At 45.3% G+C, this 21,340-nt stretch overlaps 1 protein-coding gene across 6 annotated transcripts in view; it reads right to left on the bottom strand.

The window, feature by feature from the left end:
* NTM (neurotrimin) overlaps window positions 1-21,340 on the bottom strand; it is a 913,692-nt gene that overhangs the window by 367,045 nt on the left and 525,307 nt on the right. For 2 of the 6 annotated variants that reach the window (XM_036930127.2, XM_036930133.2), the window contains exon 2: window positions 15,685-15,769. In XM_036930127.2, the coding sequence (XP_036786022.1) occupies window positions 15,685-15,769 (85 nt within the window). Of the gene's footprint in view, window positions 1-15,444; window positions 15,546-15,684; window positions 16,447-21,340 lie in introns of those variants that run through there. The other 4 variants (XM_036930131.2, XM_036930129.2, XM_036930132.2 and 1 more) reach the window with 4 other exon arrangements.

Here is a 21,340-nt window from a genome sequence, read left to right as displayed (position 1 = left end):
ATATGAAGGCTCAGAGGTTAATAGTTTCACAAATCAAGTTAAATCTCAGCTCCAGAGTCCATCTTTTCCCTACAGAATCATTCTCAATTCATATGTTTTATGTAGACTAACATGACTTGAGTATATATGTTTAGGACCTGTATTTACGTATTATAAATAACCAAGCTGTAAAGAAATTCGCAGGTTAGGCATCTGACTACTGGAACCTGACAGTGTGTTAACCCACATGGGGCTTCCTTTAAGTCCCAGAATTTCATGTCTCTGTTACAGCTTCAAAAAAATCAATCCTTCTCTGGTTAAAATTCCCTACTACCAAACATTCCACCTTCATTCTTTCTTCCTTTCAGTTACTAGGGCAAATCATGTCATGAATAGGATTTTGAAGGCTCACTGACAGTTCAAGTTTTGAAGGAAAGTATGAACAGAGAGCACAACAGTCAAGTGCACTTGGCCTTCCAGCCAGAAGGCCAACAGTTTTTGACTAATATACCTTAGGTTAAAACAGAAGGCAGCAGGAGACCATTAGCTTTGGATAAAAATTCAAATATAGATAGCATCACATCCGGGCTAACTCCCCAGTCTCCCAATCAGTACACCCTGAAGGTCAGGACCATGTCTCCCAAAGACCAGAAGGGCCTGGCGACATGGCAGGCCTTAGTCTCTGATGACTCCTACCACCTGTTCTGAGCCGCCTGGCATCCCTACGGGTTCTTTGGAGCCCAGCACCAATTGCTGATTATATATTAATGGAAACAAGCCAAGCAACTATTTTTTCAATACCAAAGATAACCCTAAGGGCAGGGGAATGTCAAACTGAATGCTTAATAAAGTTGGTGCAAAATGCTCCGAGGGGCATTGCTAAATGTTCAGGCACAAATAGAGATGATCCAAGGAGTGGAAAAAAAAAAGGGTAAAATTCTCACCATCTTAGCACAGACAATGTCTGGGTTTGATTACTGAATAGAGATATGAAATATGTGTTAAATATTTCTTCTGAACAGCTCATTAGGCCTAATCCATCTCTGATTTCATTGAGTCCATTAATTCTAAATATGCGTCTGCTTATATATACACACATATACACAAGTGATCATGAAGTGCCAGCCTAATAATTTCACAATGTAATGCCCTGGAAATGGCAAGAGGTAAAACATCAAATTGGATGTTACACAGCCTTTAAATGTTTATAATTTTCAGATATGACAAATAAAAATGACAAAGAATGATGGACAAAAAAAAAGATGGCATTTCAGTTAGAAAACACAAGACCCCTTTGGCTGGATGCATGTGAGGCAGGCGCCAGGCCCCAAATATCCGCTGTCACCAAACCACACAGCTGTACCAGCCCAGTCGGTACCCACACGGAAACTATACACAATTAGTAAAACCAACACGGGCATTATATTTGTTCAGGTGGGTTTTGTATTTCTTTCTCTTCTCCTAAAATCCACACTGCTATCATCATTTACACAAGCTACACTAGGTCTCACAGACACTCAAGAACCCAAATCATCTTTCTTCATTCTTTAGCCCTTCTTCTGCTTGGAGACTGCGCCCTTTTGCCCTGCTTTTGTTTTAATAAGTCAAGAAACTTGCCGATGCCTCTGCCTAGAGTGTTTTTCATGCTCATTTCTGCAGGGCTCTCACCCAGTGCTGTCCCCCTGATCAAACAGCAAACACCCATCTCCCTGCACCCTGGGCTTCCCTGTCCTTTGCCTGTATTTTACTTTCTGGTATAATGCTCTCCACCAGGCAAAGTATGGTTTACTTACTTATTTTTTTTATTGACAACTGGTTCTTGCTAGGTACGGTTGCGCAGGTTGTGTGCTGCTCAAGGGTGCTGGGTGGACGGAGCTGTAGAAGTGCAGCTCTGTGTATCCAAGTAGGAGCCCTAGGGAATGCTTGTCAGAAGGGAGGAAGGGCACCTGTTTCTACCTGGTCTGCACAAGCTGTATGCTGGGAGAGGTCACTTTTTCAATGTATACAAGCTGCAGCTCGCATCTCCCTTCACTAGAAACTGTGCTGAGAAAGAGGCACTCAGTGCCTAGAATACTGCTGGGCACACACAAGATGCATAGTCAGTAGTGCTGAAGTGACGCTTGGAAGCTCATCCATTTATTCTCCAAGGGTACATTAGGCTTCTGTTACCTGTCAGGTGCTGTGTGTCAAACTGAGGCAACAATGAAAATAAGACAAGGTCCCTGACTCCTGAACCACAAAACCTTGGAACAGAGCCACCCTAAAATCTCGATGTCTCTGCATTGTCCTCAGTCCCTATAAATCTTCTACCAGGACTACTGTCTCTCCCTCTCCCCTTGGTCACACCTTCCTGTCCCCTTTGCACAAATTCACAAGTGACTTCCCCGCTACCTGGTTGCTCTTCGAAAATGTGGCCTCTGACAGGGGTTTTCTCTCCTTTCTCTTCAACATTTTTAAGAACAAGCCTGCAAATCATGCCATCTGTCTCTTTACTATGTGTCAATTAAAACACTGTTAGAATATCTCTAACACAAAAGGTTACACTAAATAAGAAACCTCCAGCTATTAATGAGCGATTTGTCGTCTAAAAGGTATTTTCCCTAATTATAGTACATCTCAAGTTGTATCCATTATGGACATGTGTTAATTTACTTCAAGGTACAACTTTTCTTTGTCACTGGTTTTCACATGCTTGTAGAGTAAAGGAGACATTTTACTTGGTTTGGAGATGTAAAGAGTCAAGCAAATGAAAATCAAACATTTGAGGCTTCAGTTTGAAAAGGCCGTGGTTCCCACTTTCAGACAAATGCAAAGCATCACCAAAAGGCTTGCTACGAGATTTTAATAAGTGCTTAAGCTTGGATTTAAAATACATATCTGTGTATTTCTATGCAGTTGAATCATCAATCATAATGTATCAATCATAATTGTTACATTCAATCAGAATCAGATAGGGCAATGCTTGCTACTGTAACAAATGAACTCCAAAATCTCAGAAGCCTATCACAATGAAGGTGTATTTCTCCTTCATGCAGTAATCTACCAATCAAGGCCCTGGGTCAGCTGGCAGGGCGGGAGGTGGAAGCCCTGTGCGTACAGGCATTCAACCACTTGGCTGATGGAGCGTCTGCCAAATAAGGCACAGGTTTCCAGGGTAATTCTGGACATTGACATCCAGATGGCTTAAGGAGAAACAGTATGAAGTATTTCACAGGGGAGCTTTTTATGGGCCACATGTATACCCACAGCTTTTGCTCACATTCCTTTGGACAGAACTCTGTCACATGGCCACACCTCAATTAAAGAGTGGCTGGGAAAAGCAGAGGAGCTCAGTGTCCAGGGAGGAGAAGAAACAACTTAGATATTTCTGAACAGCCAACAGTCTCTTCCTGAAAGGTAAAGAATGAGCAGAGCAGCAGTGATCATGTCCTTCCTCCTCACTGTGGACACGGGGAAACGCGGGACCCCCACACACGAACTGTCTCAGCAACAGCCCATGGTGAGCTGAGTAGAACAGAGCCAGGACTAAAACTCAGGTGGCCCCAGCCCTAAACTACTACTCATGTTCCCCAAACAGTGAAACTTGCTGAGACGTTTCAAAGTCATTCCACCACAAAGATATCGCTGCAGCTGCAGCACCAGCCCCAACATCAGCCAGGACTCGAGGGCCCCACTTCCTGCTCTGTGCATCTCAGATCATTAGATTCAGAGGACTACACAGCCCAAGCACATACACCCCATGCTCAGCACCTCCCTATCTGTGGGAAGCTCACTGAGGGCCAGGCATTACTCCGAACACTTCCTATTTCTCTCCTGCTTCAGCACTCCTATTGGTAGTGTCTTTAAACAATGACAAAACCAAAGCCCAGTGAGGTCAACCAATTTGCCAAAGGTCACACACTTGGACAACGGCAAAACCAAGCCTGGAACCTAGGGAGGGGTCTGGCTGCAGACCTTAGTCTGAATCATTGTGCTCTGCAGCCTTGAGGTAGAATTCCCTTAATAAAGAAAGCTTCAAATAACGTAACAGACATTGAAGAGTGTGTTCAGTTTCAGGTTCACAGCCTTATTTAGGCCCACCTGCCACTTCCTTCCCTTCCCCCAAGTCTATAGGCCTTTAGGTAGAAACTAACCCTACTTTCAAATGCTTATTAGAGTTTCTATAAAACCTCTGGTGAAAATGGACATTTAAAGGTCCTTTAGATTCTGCACATGTAGGTTTTTTAAAGTGTGTCACAGCACCCCAACAACGTCCTCCTGGACATCCCACTTCACTCACTGTCCCTGTAGACAAAACCAAGGCTGAGTCACACACACTCCCTGCGTGGGCTCAGTTTAAGAGCCCCCAAACCTATGCCAATACAGAGATAAACCCAAGTCTCCTCTTTCTAGTAAAAGATAAATAATTTTCACTCTTAACAGCTTACTATTATTCCTAATAATCTTCATTCACTCAACAAATATTCTTTAATATATCCCATGGTCCAGGCTGTAATTTAGCCACTATAAACAGGAGCAATAAAGTCAGTGGCCTTGTGCATATTACATTTTAGTGGAAGAGGCCATACATAAATAACAGATAAATAAAAGAATTTTCTAAGTGTCAAGAGCTATGAAGAAAAATTAAAGCTAGGCAGGGGCATGGTGATGTGGGGGCTGGGGGCATGGCTATTTCAAAGTCTTCTTTGAGGATGGCATATTTGAGCAGACACAGGAATGCCATGAAGGTCCTGCTGGGGTCCTGGCAGAGGACAGAGCATGTCCTCAGGTAAGAATGGACTTGGGGGGTCAAGGGAAGACACAGAAGTTCACTGAGCTGCCTCCCTTCAGGGGGGCAGGTATGACAGAAGGAGATGTCTGAAGGACAGACAGGCACCAAGTACCAGAGTCTTTTGCACCAATGAAATGTTTGCATTTCATTCTAGATATGACTAGACACAACTATAAGGTTTTGAACAGAGTGCTATGACTTCATTTATGCTCTTAAATGATAATTTAGACTATCGGGGGTGGGGGGGGGAATGGATTCTGGTAGAGCAGAAGTGGAAGCAGGAAGACCAAATGTGCGTCTGGAATAGTCCAGAAGAGAGCCGACGGCAGTTTTGATTTGAGAGGTAGTGTTTGAAACAGTGGAAAGTGGCCTGAGTCAGGACATACATTAAAAGTAGAGACAAACAGGATTTCTTGATGGATAAGATATAGCATGAGAGAGAAAGAAAAAGATGTATGTGTTGGGTTTCTGAGCAGCTGGATGAATGGTGCTGCCCACTCTTAAGATTTGGACAGACTGAGGGAACATCACGTTGGTAATGGCTGGAGACGGGACAGATGGGGCTGGGATCAAGAGCACTGGTGGAGACATAGAGATGACTGAATCATAAAGATGCTCTGCAGATTACCACTGGGATACACAGTCTGGAGGGCCAGAGTGAAAGGGATCCATCAGGACAGAAAGCAGAAGACGGCAGCAAGGAAGCGGCCATAGGTAAAACAGACTCATGGCAAATTCTAACAGTAGTGGGATTTTGAGAAAGATGGAAAAAGAAATGCACAGAAGCCCCAATGAGTAGCAAGAACATCTCTCTAACTTTCAAGCTTCATGGTAAGCAGGATATAGAAGAAAAACAGCCACTGTTGAGATGGTGGTGGGTGTGGAAATAACCCAGGAAATAGCTAAGAAAAGAAAATGATAGGAACATTCAGAGAAGAGACTGGGGACATAGAAACTTTTCTGGTGACAGATCACAAAGTCCAGAAAGCAGGAAGTTTTCTTGGAGGACTTGGGCGAAGTTTGCAGCTGGGTCAGATTATTGGATGTACAGAAGCATGAGGTCATAAGATTCTAGACAATGATTCGTGGCCTGGGTTGGGGGACGGGGAGGAAGTCTTTGAGTTCTGAGGCTGAGATAACTGATAAGTGAGATAAAACAGTGTTTGTCCTGATCATCTCTTGGGAAAAATAGAGTAATCAGTTGTAACTCTATTTCTACTCCAGATCATGGTCCTAGCTATTTGTAATGGAGAACCCGGGGGTCATGACTGGGACAGACACATTCATCCAGAGCTCTGGCGCCTCCTCTACGGGCTGCAAGGGCTTGTGTCCTGGGGGCTTATGGATCAGTCTACCCAGGCCTTCCAGGGGTCCTTTGTGATCATTATTTAAGAACACTTCCTTTATAATACCCAAGTGTACCGATTTCCTGAGTCTGTTGCAATAGAGCATTACAAAGTGGACAACTTAAAACAATAGCAATGGATTATCTCATAGCTCAGGGGGCCAAAAGTTCAAATCAAGATGCTGGCAGGGTTACCCAGGAAACTTGTAGAAGAGAAGCCTTTCTCGCCTTTTCCTCATTTCTGGTGATTCACTGGCAGTCTTCGGTATTCCTTGACTTGCAGCTTTGTAATTCCAATCTTTGTCTTGTTATCATATGACATTCTCCCCAGGAGTCCACTGTGTCTCCACAGGGCCATCTTCTTATAAGGACAGCATTTCACTTGGATTAGTGGCCCGCATACTCCAGTATGATCACATCTCAACTTAACCAATTACATCTGCAGTGACCCCATTTCCCAATGAGGTCACATTATGAGGTACTAGATGTTAAGGCTTCAACATACCTTTTTTTTCCTTTTCTGGGGAGAGGAGAGGCACAATTTAACCCCACAACATGATTACTTTTTCCAGTTTTCAGGTATATCAACGGCACTAAATTAAAAATAATTTGCATATATTCTCTTTCTTACTTTCTTCCTCATAGGCTCTGACCAGTTAAAATTATTTTGAATTGAGCTTCCTGCTGCATGAATTTGTCCAAAGATGGTTATTCTGAAAGCAATAGCATTTTTCCATTCATCTGTTACATTATAGGTAGTTTGAAAGTCAGAGAAGACCAAGAAATTATTTTCACACAAACACATTTTTCTTTGCCTCCATGGGGCCAACAAAGCTTTCTCTGAAGGTTGATTTCGGTTTTGTCATTTTCCATCAGTTTAGTGGTTGATGCTGTTTGCATTAAAAATTCTATTATTTAGAAAAATCCATAAGCAAGAGTTTAAGATTAATTCGTATGCTCATTTTATGAGACACATCTAACCCCCCCGCAAAAAGCTTTCTAAATCAAAACATCTCACACTGACAGGACAGCAAGTTGGCCAATATGCCCAAATAAACCGATGTGAATCAATGAGATCTGGCCAAAACTGATAATGGAAGATTGAGACTGCTATGTAAAATTTACGCTAATTTCAGTTCATTTCAGTATGCCCCATAGCATATGGCTGAAGTGAGAAGGAACTGTGTTGTGCTTCCATTGTTAAAATTCTGAGTTTCTGGTCTTGTTCCAGACTTGCACAGAAGAAAAATTACCAAATGCAGAGAAACTTCTTTCCCTATTTTCACCATCAGTGTGCAAGCCCTGAGCTGGCCTCCAAATGAGTAGGAGATGTGAATGATGGTAAAATTCACATCAGAGAACATTATAGCTGGTGGGGTTTAAAACCTCCAAGCAATGGTGGCCCTACCCCTATTTTGCCAGCTGACTCCAGCGGAATTATAATGGAAAAATCAGTCTTTCAAGGGAAAAAGTTCTACCAATCCTAAATCTATACATGAACTCCTGACTCCACGATCTGTTTCAGATAACCTGGCTCCACAGAACTTTCCATATGGCTTTTCTGGTAGGAAATTCATCTTCAGAACTATGAGCTGCGGTAAATTGCTATGCAACAATCTTGTTATGAAAAATAACGAAAGACCTTTCTTCTTACTCCCTGTCTGGAATAAAATAGTGCAGGAAAGAAGATTTTTAGGATCTAAACAGATGTGCAGAAGAAACACAAAAAAGTGCAATTATAGGTAGATGGAGAGGCATCTCTCTCTCCATAGATCTTTCAGAAGCATGGCACAGTGTATATATCAAAGTATAGCTACATAGGTGTTTAAGCTACAATGGTTTATAATGAAAATTGCTAAATGTGTGCATATTATATATACATGTGCATACACATGTGTGAATGCATATACATATGGAGAGAAAGTTATAATTATACACTGAGCTTTATGTGCATTATTTCATTTTAACCCAACATAAATGCCTCACTTTTAGGTAGGTAATAACTGTCCTCTTTATACAGAATGATTACAAAATTCTTCCCAAGATCACACAGAGAAAGTACTTAAGAGGGTGTTACTAGAATCCTGTCTCCCAGCCTGTTTGCATTTTAGCATACAGCCCTGCTGGAATATGAGTTAGTAAGATCTTGGAGATCTTTGTCTCCATTAGTTGTGCTCCCATTAAACATCCCTATTACTTCCTCCTTTGCCTTGGCTCATGTGTGCAATTTGGAATTTGTATCCTAAACCAAATCAATATTTAATCTCCTAAAAAATAGTTTTAGTTGACTACCTATATAATGTTACCAATATTATTTTTTTTATAATCAGTAATCCTCCACCACACAAAGTGTGAAACCATCAACATACTCCTGAGGAAGTGACCTCGAAAAGTAGAGGGCTGTTGTTGTTTTTTACCCATTAATGCAGACTTTGAACCTAAGAGAATAAATATGCTATTAATATTATATAAAATTTTTTTCAAGATTTCTGAGAAAAGACACCAATGGTCCTATTTTTAGTACAACAAAAAAAGGAATGTATAGGTCAAGATCCCACCTCTGAGGCCTCCCACTGCCAGGGCACCCAGGTATACTGACTGTGGGATCCTGCTTGAATAGTGTTTCCACCTAGATGTGTTTAATCTCCTATTCCAGAGAAATACATGGCAACATATGTGAAAGTCCTGGTAATTGAATCAAAAGTTGGTGGAAGAACCTGGGTTAAAGTCTTCCTCTGAGCAAACTATGGCAATTCTAGGATTCTCTGATGAGAAGGGACATCTAAAAATCAGCTGGGTAGTTCTGTGTCCCCATGCCACACCATCGTAAACACTTGCATATTCGATTCCTTAAATACTTCAAGGAAGGAGATGTGTATGCTCCAGACAAGAGGGGAAAACTACATTCACTTGGTTTCTGGGAAAAGTAGACCTTGCCAATGAAGCAAAGGGACAGGAAGAGAAAAACCCTCGGCACAAAAAGAAAGCCAGCCTACAAGTCAGGCAAAACTGGTTCAGAGGCCCAGGCCCAGACACCGTCTATGTGATCCGGGAAACGCCTCACTTTGCCTCTCAATGCTTTCCTGTCCTGATAGGTAAGCTAGAATAATTGGAACCACCTCACAGAGCAGCCACAAGGATTAATTAAGGCTCTGCTGGTACAGTGCTCAGCACAGGCCATGACGCAAAGTAAACAGAGCTGCCGCACATGGAATCGGAGGAAGAGAACATAAGCGCTAAGAATCCAGGCTTTAGTACTGGACAACACGAGCAGTTAGGAGAGAGCAAGGTGATCAGAGGCAGCTAATCACATGAGAAGCACCCACAGCCAGCATGATACTTTGGCTCTTAGTAGGAAGAACATGGGCTTCTCTCCGGCACAGGGCGCCTGGGCTCCCAGCCGGCTGATGAAGTGTGGGAGGGATGTCAGCTCCGGCTCACCCTTCAGGAAGGCTTCCTGTGCCAGACCTATTATCACTATCCTCATTATCTGTAAATCCAGGTGGTTCAACTCCCTGGTCTCTGTAATCCCTTCAAAAGCAAAAGAAAAGAGAAACATTTCTGCAGGGCATGTAGACTCGTAGGTGAGAGGTGTTGAGAACTGAGCCATCCCTCTGTGCCCTTCTCTAGGTTCCTGTGACAACCAGCGTACTCCTTTTCCTTCTGCCCCACAGTTGGTTGGGTCTTTAATTTTCCCATTTTCTTTTTTGGCCTCAAAAGGCTGAGTGCTCTTCCAAGAGCCTCTCTCCAGAACCCCGTCTGTCCCTGCTCTTTTGTGTACACAGTCCACCCACCAGATGCCTGGAGAGCCCCAGAGGTGAGCTCACAGTGGCCCATCCTGGGAGGAGATAGGGCCATAAGAACAGCACATGCCTCCTGAGTGGCATTGTTATTCTGGATGAGTTAACTCATCAACAATGGATTGATATTCACACCACGAGACAACGCCTGCCAGCAGACTCCAAAGAGAGGGAAAGGAGGATGGGCAGAGGGTGCTTTTCTGTGACCCTCCTCATTTTGCAAATGCTGATTTCCTGATGTCCATCTGGAGGTGAGTATGTCATCAGAAGGCAGTGTTTCTTCAAAGTTTAAGGACTGGGCTGGGAAGCAACTGGGCAGAAAGAAGGCAAGCTTCATGGGTGCCAATATGAAATAGTGGACAAATGGCACAGCCCACCTGTGTCCCGGACAAACGCCAGCTCCATTACTTATGCATATTTGTGGCCTCTTCAAGAGCAATCTCACACCACTGCATGACCCAGACAGAAATGACAGTGAGCCAGTCACACATCCAGGGCAAGAACAGCACAAGGCCATGCAGGGAAAGGACAGAGAAGGGCAAGGACAAGAAGAAATCCCAGATTCCCTTCATTCCTTCACGCAACAGATATTTATAGAGCACCTTCCATTAGCCAGACACTAGTTACATGGTGAATAAGACAGAAAAGGTGCCTATTCTCAAGGAACTTATATCTGGTGGGGAAGACACGTCATAAACACATCACTATTTGAATGAATGGGAAAACTGCAGATACAGATAGCTCAAAAGACAAAATACAGGATGATAGCCTAGCGTGAGACTGGCAGAAGAGGCAGGGGGTTGTTTAGATTTGGGCGTCAGGGAACGCTTTAGCGAGGGGCTTCCATTTGAACTGAGGCCAAAATGATACACAGCTGTCCATGGAGACATCTGGTCTAGTGGTATTCCCAACAGTGGGAACCACAACACAAAGGCTCTGTAGCAAGAATAAATTTTCTGTGTTCATGACACAGAAAGAAGGCCCAGATATCCACAGCAGAGCTAGTAAAGGGAAACGCAGGACAGTCACTCGGACTTTATTGGCAAAAGTCATGGGCCTGGGTGTGTGCTGGGGACCAGGGTGCAGACCCAAAGAAGGCATAGTTCTGCCATCGAGGGGCCATGGAGCAGCTGGAGAGACTGACAGAGAATCCATCTGCTTATAAAATGAAAAGCTAAGTGCCTCACACGAGATGAGTAAAGTGCCACCACTTCCCACATCTAGAAGGGGACTCCATGGGCTTTCCCGAGTATCACAACCACATCATTCTGTGCTGTTCCGTGGAACTGCCACATAAAAACCCACCTTCAATTTTACTCATTTCTTAGACCTTTTATTCTTAACTCATCCCAAATAAATATTGTGCAGTGGCAAAGCCTACAGTCTAGATACCTGACAAAAAAGTATAGTTCATCTTCTGCTACTCACTTAACCAAGATGATCCCAAGGAAATAATTCATTTTCCTACTTGCTGCCTTATTTAGGGCATCCATGAAAGCATGAAACACATTCATCAGAACTGCCAAGTGACAGGTTGACCTTCAGTGAAGGTCTCTAACTCACTGCATCCACTGGGCTGGGCGTCTCAGGCTCTCCTGGTCCTCCCTGACTCCACAACACACCCATCCGAGGGGCTGGGTCCTACCACACTCAGAGAGGGACACTCTTCTCCAACCAGATGCACATGCAACACACATTTGTCAATCCGGCCTCAACTGCTGACCACTGCTTTGTCCACAGCCCAGCCTTCTGGGTTTGGAGCCAAGGCCCTGGAGTATAGAGTCCAGACCTCATTCCTTATATACCCCAACCTGCAGCTCAGGGCCCTTCATGAAGGACTACTCAATAAATCTTGTGGATTGACCACAGTGGCATTTAAAATAAAATGATAGAGACACGTGGTAAGGAGATAAATTGAATAGAGGCTGGAGGACATTTTTGTTTTGTTTCCATTCATTTCATCTGTTCAGGATTCACTTGCAGGCATGAGCCTGGCTTTCTAAGAGCTAACTGCTCCCCAGTCCATGTGGAGCAAGAAGACAGAGAGCGAAACAACATTGCAAGATGGGATCTAAGCCAAAACAAGTAGGGGAGACATGAAGTCCCAGTGAGGAATTAGGAGAACACAGAATTCAATGAAGACAGTTCGGTGTACAAAGTCAAGGAGCCGTGTCCGGAGTCAGCATCCCAGCTCTGCACTTGCTACTTGTATGATGTCATGTGAATTCTCCTCCCTGGGCCTCAGTTTCCTCATCTACAAAATGGGGATAACTAGGTCCATTTCAGAGAGCTTTTTGTTAGGATTAAATGTTATTATGTACACAAAATATTTAATACAGCAACTGACCGGTAATTGATAGTATTATTCATTTTATTAACATTATTATTAAGAGTACTTCATAATCTGGCTTCAAAACTTTATCTGTGCTACCTTGAGCAAGAGATGTAAATTCTCCATACGTCAGTTTCCACATCTATAAAATTGTAGATAATAATAGTACCTATATCACAGGGTTTCTGTTAGGGTTAAGTGTTCATGTTATAAGATGATGCATGAGATATTATATAAACACTTAGAAAATTCCCTAATACATAGTAAGTGTGCAATAAACCTTGGTAAATATTATTACTACTGCACATTCTGTTTTATGTAACCTCCCTCTTTTTAAAAAATATGCATGCAGACTATGGACAGGAGGGCAGACAGGGTGAGAGCTTGCAAACGGTCTGCAGTTCTTCCCAGGCTGTCAACGCCACACTGGGTGAAAGGTTTCCCAATACCTTCTCAAGGATCAATAACGTTAACTGGACAAAATAAAACATTAAAAAAAGGTTTCCTCACATTAGAATCTGCTGCTGAAGCATTCCTTCTTGGGGACTGAAAGAGATCCTTAAAAAATGAAACTGGTGAGAACAAAGCAGAATAAAATGAAATTTGAGCAAATAATCCTCTGCTGGATGAGAAGAAAACTACAAGCATCAGCCTCCTGTCACCACAGCCAAGCGGATAGATGGGGTGGCTCTCCAGGGCAGGCAGAGGAGCTCAGCATCTCCCTAGCTGTGGTCCTCTGTAGCGTGGTCACATGCTGAACCAAAAAAAAAAAAGGAAGAAGGAAGTCAGGGAGGAAGGGAAGGAGGGAAGGAAAAGAAAGAAGAGGCCCAAATACACACACAAAAAGCAAAAAATAAAATAACCCAGAGCCCTGAGCCACTGGACTGTTGCAACCAGGAATCAGGTTAAATGCAAATTTAGCAATTTTTATGCAAATAAAATATATTCTGAAATTCCTATTTGCTTCTCTGCACACACAATTACAAAATGGAGAGCCTGTGTCTGAGAGTTCAAGGGCTTCTACTCCACAAAAGCACACCTGAACATGAGGGCCCATTCTTGTTCTAGAGCATTACAGCCTGAGAAGAATGAAGGTCATCCTACAGAGGCAGGAGCATCCTCTGTGAGGTTGTCTGGTACACCTGCTACCCGATTCACATCCTAAATCAGTCCTATGGCCGGTGGGTTGGCATCAGTCAAAGCCTAGCTCCTCTAATCCCTGCCCTATAGGGCTCCATCCACTGGGAGGGTCTTCTTCCTACATGTCAGGAAGACATTTAGTCCCAGGGGATGGCACAGAATGTCAAGGGATGTTCCAGGAGGGCCTTCTGATGCCATGAGTGGGTTGGGTGTCTGAAGGAAGCCCCACCATATCCCACTTACTCCATCTAGACCCAAACAAGACCAGAGTGTTCTGAGCATATGGGGAAATGCAAACAAATATTTGTGATATTTGTGTCTAAAGGAGACAGGGTCAGTGACACCAGAGTGAAAAAGAGGCAAAGAAGGAAAGACAAAGAAAGAGAAGCCAGCAAGTACGTGATAGTGCAATTTTCAAAGAAGCTGCTCCTAACCCAGGCCCATTCCCTGGCTCAGCATCTGCTGAATGCAGCCACTCTCTAGACAGTCCTGACTCTCATGAGCCTAGGGGACTGCCGTCTGGACACCAGATCCTGGCCTGTCCAACCCAGCCCCCTGCCTTGTTCCTGTAATATGGAATCACTGTGTGCCAGGACCCCTGTGCTATTTCTTTATCTTCAAATCTCTATGGAGCTGACCAGTTTCCACCTTGTCCTTGAAAACACTATCCCTTTCATTTCTAAAATGTTCTCTGGGAGAATGTCTCTGTTTTATCACTTGGGGCTCCTCCTTACAGCCAAGAATTAGGGACAAAGGAGGGATCCAGAGACCACGAAATTTCATCAATTACATTATGTCCAAGGTTCATTGTTGTTCCTCTGTTTAAGTAGTCTGAAATCATGGCATATTTGGAGCCCCCCAGAAATTCCTTTATAAAGCAGATACACATTTTTTTCGAGATGGGAGGCAGATGGAATGCTTAACCTCTGTTCAAAACAGTCCTTAAAGGGCTCAGTGGAAGAGGTGGGTTTCCTGAACCAATGAGTAACTAGGAGTTCACAGAGCCCATGGGGTTAGCTCCCCAAAGACAAAGGAACATGAGATGCTAGCAGACCTTTCCTGGGTCCTTAAGTCCCATACTTTCTTTGGTAATGTCGTCACAAGTCTGCCCTGTACACCCATTTGTCCCCTCCTTAACATTTTCTATCCCATGGGTGTTTCCTTAAGTACATAGCACAATCCAGTCTTAGAAGAACAGACACGGGGACAAAGTAGTGGAATCCAGCACCAAGGTTACCATTGCAAGAATCGTCCTGTGCAAAGGATAGGAACACTGCCATGCTGCCTTGAAGTCAGAACAACGGCCCGGTTTGAAGAACTTAGAGAGCATATTAAATTCAAGAGAGGGAGGGAACTCATTCTTCCCCTGAACCTTCTTAACTTCTACCTCATGCTGACTCTCTTATAAAATTCCAGAGAGTGAGATTGCCTATTCCCACCACGGGTTTTGCATTACCCTCTTGGGAGTGGTGCAGTTTGTAGACACTGGAAATGGAGTTAGCATTTTATTGGGCAGGGTGATCATCCTACCTTACACAAAATGTATCCAAGGTTCTTTTTCTCCTCCTCCACCCCAGAAGCCAATCAGCACCCAACTCCACACTGAAACCGAGTGCCTGTTCAGTAGATGAGTTTTGCACATACTGCTTTAGTGGGCAGTGCCAAGAGAGCACAGTTAACCAGAGTAAGTGATATTTTCCACAGACAAATCAGACTCATCCCCACGACTTCAATCTCAGAAAGCCATGTTCAGACAGGGAAAAGGATGCCCTTCTGCTCACCAGCTCAGGGCATGAAGGCAGCCCAGGAAAGCCCAGGCAGGCAAGAACAACTCAAACAGCAGCCCTACCGGAGACCAGGAGCCCGGGGGGTGACTCCCGACCACAGGCACAGAGTGATGGCATCCACACGAAGCCAGACCCATCCACTGGGACTCAATCACTTCAGAGATGACTGTTGGTGCTGAGCCCCAGCCAAGCCCGCAGTCACCAGCGACACCAGGTTTGGGCACAGACAGTGCCCAGGTCACTGTCCTCAATCTCAGCGACTCCAGGGCCCAGCCACCCCTCAAGCTTACCAGGTCCTGAGCCAAGGAGGCCGGTTGGGGGCAAACCGCTCATCTTCCCAACCTCTGAGCATTTCCCATTGACCATCACATGCCCGGACAGAACACCCAGTTCATCCGTGAACTGTGCAGCCCAGGGAACCGGCGAGCTCTCTGCCAGCCACTCCAGTGCACACACCTGCACCCCTGCCCCTCTCCCCCGACACCCCAAACACATCATTGCCAATTCAGAGAAGAATGGCAGCTCCCTACCTGAGGGTGGCGCTCTCCCCCTGCCGGACCGTCACGTTGTCCATAGCTTTGGGGAAGGTGGCATCTCCGCTGCGCACCGGCACTCCTGTGGGTACAAGGAACAGCAGCCTGAGAGACACGACCACGAGGCACTTCCAGGGCAGGAACAGGGACCCACAGACCCCCATCCTCGACAGCCACAACTTCCCAGAACTCCGGCAGCGGCTCGGCACACGCCCCCCAGGCGAGCACAGGAAGTGGGTGGGGTGAGGCAGCGAGAACAGGGACCGAGCGGTGAACTAGCGGCGACCGCGCGGCGCGGGGAGGAGAAGAGCGCGCAGACTCCTCCAAGTCTGGTATTCCTCCCCCAAATCCGGCCTCAGCGCTCCAGCTCCGGAGGGCCAGTGTCCACGAAGGACATCCGAAAGGGGCCTCCTCGGTGTGCTTCGACCGGAAAGGTGGCCAGGAAGGGGTAGCGCAAGGCAGGTGCAAAGGTGTGGGCACGTTTCAGGAGCCCCTTCTTCCCGTGAACAGTTCTGACATGGCACTTTGGAGTGGAGTAAGCACTTTGGTACCAGGAGGGGACAGAGGGTGGGCTAGATCCGGCAACCCAAAGGTGATCTGCAATTCCTCAGTTCCAACAGGGGGAAATCCAACACTTTCTTTGTAAGTTTCGGAGGAAGGATTGCCCGCAGAAAACAATCCGTAACAATGGCAGGGGTGGAAAGTAGAGCGCGGCGGGCAGCAGGGGGTATTGCAAGGAGGCGACGGCCGCGCCGACTTCGCGCGATCCGAACCCAGGGATCCTGCAGCGGCCGCCTCGGCCAACTTCCTCCGCGCCGAAGGCGCGCTGCGGCCGCTGCGGTCTCCGGGCTCCCGGAGGGGAAGTCGCCGCGGCGGCGGCGGGGCGGAGCGGCCGGGCGGGAGCGGACCGCAGCGCCCCTGGCTCGCTCCTCGAGGGCTCGCTCGCGGGCGAAGGCGCGGCGCAGCCAGCACCGGAGCCGCGCGGACGCCAAAGCTCAGCGGCCGCCCCCGGCCTCCGCGCCGCCGTCCTCCCGGGAGCAGCCCCGACGCGCGCGGGCCCCGGCCGCCGGGGTTGTCATGGCAGCAGCTCCATCACTGACCGCCACTTGCTCCTGTGCCGGCGCGGGCGGGCGGCGGGCTGCGCGCTCCTCCCGGCGGGCGGCGAGCGCCCACCTTAACCCCTGCCGCGCCGCGCCGGTGCAGGAGCTGAGCCGAGGAGTTGAACGATTCCCCTCTTGAAGAGCTGTCACTTCCAAATTAAGAAGGAAGGCAAAATCACCACGCAATGGTAATAAGCCCGAGACACCTTAATAAGAGTCACAAACTAATTAACTAGAAAAGGAAATCCCTGCAGCACACATATAGGCGCCTTTTTACATTATCAGATTAATTCTATTAGCATTTAGAGGAAATTCAGTGTTTGGAGTTATGTTTCAGAATAATCTCATTTGTATTCAATGGTCAAACCCGACCCCTTCGGTCCCCCCACAAAAGCTACTTTAAAACTCCAGAGATTCACCACCACCATTCTAAACAGAGATCTTCCACATATAAAACAAACACAAAATCATAGAAACCTCTTAGTGTGCGAAACTGGCAAATTCACATCAGAATTATGGCCAAGTTCAGACACTGACACTCTTTATTCTTGTTTTGTCCACACTAAAAGATGCCAGCCCTGCCTAAGCGCTCACTCAGATGAACAAGTGAGCCGCTTGCTTTGTTTAAACAGGGGACCCCCAACTTTCCTGGGCTTCACACTCTACAGCCGATTGCATCTTAAGAGGTGTGTTTTTCAAATGGTTGACACCCAGAGAAAAGCTGGATTGCCTGAATTCCTGTACTCTCTAGCTGCTGCGGGTTCCTCCAGTACCTACAGTTTTACTCCTCCCTCAGCTTGGGCTCTGATGCAGTGTAGAGCATTCCACTGCCTGGGGAATAATAATCCCCCTGCCCCTGAGCCGGGCAACGCCCAGAGCAGCCCAGCCCACACTGCACTGCTGATGCTAACATGCTCTCTACTCAGGGACATCGAGATCTGAGCTCCCACACTGACCCAAGTTCTCCCTGGGGACAGAGGTGGCAACAGTGGTATTGTTTTTTTTGCCTAGACTTTCTGTGAAACCCAATGAGGGAGCTATTTTATTTTTTAACAACTCTTAAATTGAAATGTTCTTCCCAAAAGCCAAAGAGACTGAATCATTGTCCTAGTGCCAGGCAAATCCTTGTGTTCTGCAAGAATCCGCTGTCACATACATGTAGATAAATTGCTGTCAGATATGACACAAGCATGTCTCCTATATAACCCCCTCACCCTGACTGCTTGAGATTGGTAGGGATGGAGGTAAATTTGCAGATGTGGAAGTAAAACCCCAGGGTAACAAGACCAAGCCGACTTACCATTCTCTTAATAGATGACCAGAAAGTGGCCCACCATGAAAACTGAGCATTTTTACACTGAAGAGCTCAGTTAATCCATCATTAGGCCCATTTTCCCCTCCTCTCCTCTGCTGAATTTTTCTAACATTAAATCTCAGGGAAACCCCTCTGCCACTTTGGGCCAGTGTGGACCATTTGCTAAACAGCACCAAAAAAATCAGTTGTCAACCTATGACTGCAACAAATGACTGTATCGGGGGGGAAAAAATGACAACTATAGGAACAGGAGAGGTACATTTTCAATTTTGAAAGAAAAAGAGGAAAATTAACCTATTTTAGCATCAGTCCCTTCTTCCAAGACCCTATCTTATCTCCATTTTACAATAAGAAATTATGGAAATGGGAAATTGAATGATTTCACCAAATTAAGATGTTATATGATAGCAGGCATAAGGCATGAAATTGTTTTGGCTGCTTTCTATCTGCTGAATTGGGGTTCTTCTTCCCCAAAAGCCAAGGAGTTACCTTCAATCAACCATCCATCTATTTTAACCACCCCTCATGTTCCCCACCAACCCTTTTCTGTAAACATACTCTCACCACCTCAAGTGGAAATGACTGCAAGAGGTAGGGAAGAGAGAGGGATTCAGTCTGAGCTTGGGAGTCATTTCCCTGTAGCCGTGAGAATGGCAGGGGCGAGTTCTTTCATGATAAATTCTAATCCTGGCTCTTGCATCTAATTCCCAGGTAGGTACAAACGAGCATTCGTTTCTGCATCTAGGAATGTGGATAATGACAACAACAGGCCTTCCCGAGGGGCCTACACACATGATTAACTCTACAGTAAAATACTTAGAAATCCATTTAAGGTGGAAGATGCTTCATTAATACATTTTAGCCTGCCATCACTTCATTATTACAGCTGGGCAGAAAAATAATTCTTTTTACAGGCTCTTTAAGATGTTCTGTTTATACCAGTCTGTGTGCCGTTGATCTAAGACAGTCAGACCATCTTTGTCTCTGTGGTGAACGGGGAATGCTGAGTGGCAAAACCCCAGGGGCAGCCAGCAGAAAACCTAGCAGAGCTCAGATAATGCTCATGGTGGAGAAAGAAAAGCCACTCATAACCTCATTCTTGCTTTATTGACCCAGGGATCTAAACTTTTTTCAAAAAGAGACATTTAGAAAGTTGTGGAAGGCCGAAGATGCCTGCCCAATTAACAAGGCAGAATCCATTTTATTCAAACTCATTATTGAAGTTGTTTGAATAGATGAAGATCAAAATCATATGTCAACTCCCTTCCCATCCCCTAATCTCTAAATATAACCAACACTTAGTGGCTTATCTTCTATCCTGTTTCTTGCTTCATAAAAACTGCTGGATTTATTTTATTTTTCCCAGCATATCTGAGTTAATGAAAAAGGAATGACAGTCAGAGCAATTTCATTATTTGTGTTCTCTGTAGAAACAACTTCCTTTCTGCCTCCTGGAAAGCAGATTCCTAACAAGCGCCCACCTCCTCCTTTCCCGTCTCCCTCTCCTTCCCTCTTGCATACACATATACTGTACACATAAATCAACTTGTCACAGCTTGTCTCTGTGCTGACAGCTGTAATTGCTTCAGGTTATAAAAATATCTATAGGACAATGCCTTTCAAGCTCACAGATGTGCGTGCATGTGCACATGTGCGTGTGCACACACACACACACACACACCCTAAGCAAAAGAAAACAATCATATTCCCTTTAATAACCCCTTGACTGCAAAGGAGGGGGTGCGGAGGAGCTAGCAGGGCAGGCTGGAATGCTGGGAGGCAGGTGAGGAACCGGGTAGATAAAGACTTCTGTAGCTCTAACATCTACACACTAAAGCAGGGCTGGAACAGGGAAGAATTCCCAGTGAAAGGGAAATCAGAGGTTGTTTTTGTTTCACTCTAGGTTACCTACAGCAAGCTGAGGGTAGTAGCTAAAGGGCCAAGAATATTCCACACACAAAAAAAAGACCAAAGGAAGAGCCCTAGCTTAGGAAATGCAGAATCTGCTTCCTGTTCTCTAAAAAGGCTAAAGGCCCCCCTCTCCTGGTGGAGATTCCAAACAGGAGCGCAGGCAAGAAGATGAGAAATGCAGGTTGCCACACAGATACTGGAAGGTCTTATCCCCAAAGGACCAGTGGATCTGAATAAAGAGATGGGTGGTAGGGGAGGGCTGGGTTCTGGGAAAATATGGACTATTTTTTCCTCTTACATGACTGTAATATCAAAATAAAATTGTTGCTCATGTGGGTTAGAGTCCAGCATGTTAGGATTTCAGCAGGAAGCACAAAAGAACAACTTGAAGGAGGAAGAAGCCTCCAGGGAGAAAAAAAGAGGTCACGGACAGAGAGAATTGAACTGGAGGACGGGAAGAAATGGCAAAGGTTAGGCTATCTATGGACTTTGAAAGCCACAAAACTTTATAAGAGAAACATACAGTGGAGAGACAATAGAGAGAATAATTGATAGGAAGACAGAACAGTAAGGAGGAGCTCAGTGAACAACCAGAATCAAAGCTCCAAAAAGCCAAAAGAGATCTCCAAAGGGGACCATCCCCAAAGCCAGGGGTCGTCAGGGCAGAATCTTAACTTATCTAGGTTTGTAGTCATAATTATAACAGCCTGGAGGCACAGAATCACAGAATGATTTTGTCAGATCTTGGAAAATACGTCATTAACCCACTCATTTCATAACTTGGGATTGGACCCAAAAGGGAAGAATCACTATCACAGGGACATAAAGTTAATAAGTGGTAAGTCAGGACTAGAACTCAGGGCTCCTGGCTCCTGTTCCAGAGTTCTTTGCACCATACCTCTCAGATAAGGACAGTGCTTGAGAACAAAATAATAAAACGCTTCCCTTGGCTGCTACATCTGTGGCAAGAGAGAACCACAGAAGAAGCGATACTATCACTGCCCAGTTTACCTCTTGGTATCCAATTATCCACTGAATTCAGTTTATTTTTTAAACATTAATAAGCAGACTTTGTGTTCCTCCTATGTAGCAGGAACTGTATTGGAAGTTAGAGAAAGATGAAAGACAGATTCCATCCTCAATTTGCTTATACTCTAGTGCTATTGGGTTCATCAGTGGTTTGGTATGTATTTACATTCATGAACACTGAACAGTGAACTCAACCCCGCTGTCCCTATAAGCCCCGGAGAACATTCTCATTGCTGAGATAAAAAGCTGGGATGTGTCTCCCCGTTGGGAACAGTTTTTCCCATTAGCTTGCCCAGAG

The sequence above is a fragment of the Manis pentadactyla genome, chromosome 13 (assembly GCF_030020395.1).
Source record: "Manis pentadactyla isolate mManPen7 chromosome 13, mManPen7.hap1, whole genome shotgun sequence".
Taxonomy (NCBI): domain Eukaryota; kingdom Metazoa; phylum Chordata; class Mammalia; order Pholidota; family Manidae; genus Manis; species Manis pentadactyla.
The sequence above is the reverse complement of the archived record's forward strand: the minus strand, read 5'-3'. Positions and strand labels throughout refer to the sequence as shown.